The sequence below is a fragment of the Hibiscus syriacus genome, unplaced genomic scaffold (genome assembly GCF_006381635.1).
Source record: "Hibiscus syriacus cultivar Baekdansim isolate YM2019G1 unplaced genomic scaffold, ASM638163v2 tig00110450_pilon, whole genome shotgun sequence".
Lineage (NCBI taxonomy): Eukaryota > Viridiplantae > Streptophyta > Magnoliopsida > Malvales > Malvaceae > Hibiscus > Hibiscus syriacus.
The window spans coordinates 6,797,397-6,802,079 of record NW_024062743.1 but is presented as its reverse complement, the minus strand read 5'-3'; the positions used below and the strand labels follow the sequence as shown (position 1 = coordinate 6,802,079).

Here is a 4,683-nt window from a genome sequence, read left to right as displayed (position 1 = left end):
TACTACGCCTCTAATCTTATAATTTACGAAAATTTTCATATTAACTTTATGAAAATACTGACCTAACATGCCTATCAAGCCATTTTAGCTTCTTTTTCATACACAAAACTAAGCTTTGAACCATTTTGAACGTGATTTTTACCCCGCTTACAATGTCTCGTATGTGCCAATATTACCCTCAATTGAAAGATAAGTTACAAATACTACACCTCTAATATTATAAATTACAAAATATTTCACATCAACTACTCGAAAACCCCCTCGAATATGCCTATCAAACAATTTTAGTTTTTTCTTCATGCACAAAACAAGCTTTGGAACCTTTTCAACCCGATTTTTAACCCGCTTACAATATCTCGTATGTGTCAGTATTGACCTCAACTGAAAGATAAATTCCAATATTACGCATCTAATCTTATAAATTATGAAAAAATTTAGATTAACTACTGAAAATACTCCTCGAACATTCCTATAAACACTTGCATTATGGGCTGTAAATGCATGTACCTCATGCTCTGGAGGACGCAAAGTTTGTTTAATACTACCCACAATAAATTCAATTTCTCATGGACCTTGCGTTTTGCATACTGCGAGGTCATTTATCCTAATATTAAATAGGGTTATCTGAAAAGTGTTTCCACGTCGGACAGGTCTTGCTCCTTTTAAAACGAGAGGTCCTTATACGTGTTTTTGTAGAATGCGAGATAGTCTTATGTGGGTAGTTTGAGAAATATGTTTTTTCAATTAATGTTGTTTGAGAGTTATTTTCCTAATAAATGAAAACTTGATATTTTTTTAAATAAAAACGCCCTCAAAATATAATATTAAGTTCTCCATTGATTTGATCTAAAAAGTTGATAGAACGAAACTATCCTAAACGCCGAGTCAAGTTAGGTAGGGGTGTGTAAAAATATACGATCCGAATGATCCTATCCGTTTACCCGGTGATTCGATCTGAAATGTTTTCGGATAATTCGGATCGGATATCCAATAAAAAAATAGGATAATCGGATCGGATACGGATCGAAAAAAATCTCAGTTTCAGATTATCCGAATATCTGAAAAATTAATGGGCCTTTAGACGCCTTTTCTCCACAGCCTTTCAAAATGGGCCTTTATGCATGCTTATCTGTGAAATTTTATACATGCTTATCCATCATTTTGTACAAAAAAAAAAAAAAACACTTGATCACAAATATAATCATACAATTGAAAAGAAAATTAAAATTTAGTCCAACTTTTAGCTTATGATTTAATCGATCTGTAATTATTGAACGTTACGATTCAATCTTCATTTTAAAATTTTGGATAAATTATATTTTAATTTTTAAAAATAAAAGAAGCCAATATATGAAAAATATCAATTTTATCTTAAAAATCCAAAATTAATAAAACAATATAATTTTATAAATTTCTGATGTTTTATTCTTTTTTTATTAAAATTATATGATTAAACTGTCAAATCAATTAATTGAATAGATCAATTCAGTTTAATTTTTAAACCCATTACCAAAGATCAAGTATGTTTGATTTTTAATTTGTGATTATTCAATTTATATTATGTTAAATATATTAATTAGATTTACGTATTAGTTTAATGAAATTACTTTTATTAAATGATTTTTTTCGAATATATTATCAAATCTCATTACTTAAAAAAAGACGAATTCTAAATAATATAAGAGATATATTAGGATCGGATAATCAGATATCCGATCTAAAAATTCGGGTATTCAATTTTTAGGATCGAATTCAAATCCCCATTTTAAGTATCCAAAATTTTAAATATCAAAGTTTTTAAATCCAATCGGATTCGATATCTGAATGAGCACACGTTCATAAAGTTAAGTACATAGGATGAATTTTATTTTTTGAGTCAAATTTAAATAAATAAAAAATTTGAATCATTACCAACCCCTATGCAGGAGCTTGAGAGAACAGAGGAGAAAAAGAAGAGTTTGTGTGAATTAAGCTTTAAAGAAAGAGAAAAGCAAAATAAATAAATTATAATAAAGCTGTTTTTTTGGGCCCACCGGAAGACCAATTGAATCCCGTGCTCCCCCTCAATAATTATCACCATCTCTGCAAGGCACCGGGTTTCGCCTTTACTTCCCCCACTCTCCTCTCCCTGCGCGTGATAACCACTCACTCTACTCCCCCTTTCAAAATCAAAACTCTGCGCTTTATTGATTGATTGTTTGTTTATTTTGAGTAACAATTTCCCTCTCTTTCTTTACTAATCTCCTGGTGTCTCTGATTAAATACTAATCTTCTCTTTCTGGTCATGGGGTGTTGCAGTGCAGCAGTCACTTTCTCTTCCCCTGCAAACTGTTTTCTTCTTCCTTATATACCACTCATTGCACGCTTATCCAGCAAACAAATCCATTTCACACCAAACCCTTCCGTTTTTACAGAGATTCCATCCCCCTTTCTCTCATAATGGAGAATGCTCAGTCGCCCATTTCCATCCCTGAGGCCTCTCCCAAGCTTTACAAGAAAAGCTTCGTTTCTACTTTAATGGAGGCCACAAGCTTCCGTTCCCCTTTCAAGGAAGACACCTACTTCATCTCCCATCTCAAATCTTCCGAGAAGAAGGCGTTGCGAGAGCTCAAGGACGAGCTCATGACTTCGTATGGCCAAGACGGTGGTGAATGCACCATGTGGGGCGTCCCTATTCTCGCCGGAGACGAGAAAGCCGATGTTGTTCTGTTGAAGTTCTTGCGAGCCAGGGACTTCAGGGTTTCGGACTCCTTCAACATGCTGGACAAGTGTCTCGCTTGGAGGAAAGAGTTCAAGGCCGACGGAGTTGGGGAAGAAGACTTGGGGTTCAAGGAACTCGAGGGCGTCGTTGCTTACATGCATGGCTACGATAGGGAAGGCCACCCTGTTTGCTACAATGCTTACGGCGTTTTTAGGGACAAGGAGATGTATGAGAGAACCTTCGGTGATGAAGAGAAGCTGTACAAGTTTTTGAGATGGAGGATTCAAGTTCTGGAGAGAGGGATCAGTCTCTTGCATTTCAAGCCTGGTGGGGTTAACTCCATTATTCAGGTCACTGATCTCAAGGACATGCCCAAGAGGGAGCTTAGGGTTGCCTCCAATCACCTACTCTCACTCTTTCAAGACAATTACCCTGAAATGGTGGCTCGAAAGGTAATATAATGTAGATGGCAGAGATTTTAAATTGTTTTGGGTTCGTGATTATGGACATAATTAGTATTATTGTATTCATTGCTGGTGTTGTGGTCTTGTAATAATGGTTTTGGATTATCTTTAAACTTCCATCATCTTCCTTCTGGTTTTTAGATTTTCATCAACGTCCCATGGTACTTCAGTGTACTGTACTCCATGTTCAGTCCGTTTCTAACTCAGAGAACCAAGAGCAAGTTTGTGATCTCTAAAGAAGGATACGCGGCCGAAACACTCTACAAGTGAGTCTTATACCCTCCCTCTACTTATTTACCCTCGGGGACTCCAACGGTAAGATTCCCAATTTTTGGTCAGGTTTATAAGGCCTGAAGATGTTCCAGTCCAGTACGGTGGTCTGAGTCGAGCAGATGATTCGCAGATACCAGCCTCGGAGTTCACTGTCAAAGGAGGAGAGAAAGTGAGCATCCAAATCAAAGGAATAGAGGGTGGAGCAGCCATAACATGGGACCTGGCAGTGGGAGGATGGGACTTGGAATATAGTGCAGAGTTCGTCCCCAACGCTGAAGGAAGCTACACTATTGCAGTGGAGAAGACAAGGAAGCTAAGTGCTTCAGATGTGGCCATTCACAACTCGTTTACCCCTAGAGAAGCAGGCAAAATGGTGCTGTGTGTGGATAATACAGCTTCCAGGAGGAAGAAGGTTGCTGCTTACAGATATATTGTACGCAAATCAGGCCCGGAGTAGGTTTTCAACGAGTAATTCTGGTTTTAGTTAATGGTTGTGAACCTTTTTTTAAGGTGATGTATAAATATGGAGGTTGTATGACTTTAACATTTCACTTGAAGATGCAGCTGCAATTTCACTTTAGGTTTACAAAGAGATTTTTTATATCAACCATTTCAGAAAAAGTAAAAGGAGAGGATTTTGCTAGCTTTGTGCTTGGATGGAGGATCTCATCTGTAGGTCAAGGACTAGATCTGTTACACTTGATCCCGACATAACTATTCGAATGCAAGTTCCCAAGATTTTTAAATTTATTCTTCTTTATTTAGTTATTCAAATATTATATGTTTTGGGTTTTATTTATTCAATTATAATCTAATTATTAAGGTTTTTTTTGATAAAATAGGATCTCCTACGTGGTTTTTTAATTAAATTAAGTAATTATAAAATAATATTAAACAGACATGACTGTTTAATCATACGGTAATTTTTTTAGTCGATTTAATTTCTCGGGACCCGTAAACCCCTAGGTACATTAGCGATTTGAATATTATTTTTCAAATAAACCTGGGTTATTTTCCTAATAAATAAATAAAAAATTAAAATTGCTGAAGCTAGTCATATTTAACTGGCAGCAAGTAAGTGTCCCAGCAATCCGAAGTGATATTTTTTTGTAAACATAGCTTTGCGGGACAGCAAAAGACAGACTGTATTCTTTTGAATTGAAAACATGTCAGGTCCTTCAATCAGATTTAGAGTTAAAAGAAAGAGGCGTGGAAGGTCCTGCAGCGTGCAAGCCAAACAGCGGG

At 36.0% G+C, this 4,683-nt stretch overlaps 1 protein-coding gene across 1 annotated transcript; it reads left to right on the top strand.

Annotated features, from left to right (window-relative positions):
- The first annotated feature begins 2,221 nt into the window (after nucleotides 1-2,221).
- LOC120126008 (patellin-6-like) lies at nucleotides 2,222-4,184 on the top strand. Its single transcript, XM_039144313.1, has 3 exons — nucleotides 2,222-3,153; nucleotides 3,307-3,431; nucleotides 3,505-4,184. Exons 1-3 carry the CDS (start codon nucleotides 2,440-2,442, stop codon nucleotides 3,893-3,895), a joined length of 1,230 nt encoding a protein of 409 aa, XP_039000244.1. The 5' UTR covers nucleotides 2,222-2,439; the 3' UTR covers nucleotides 3,896-4,184.
- Nucleotides 4,185-4,683: the final 499 nt, after the last annotated feature.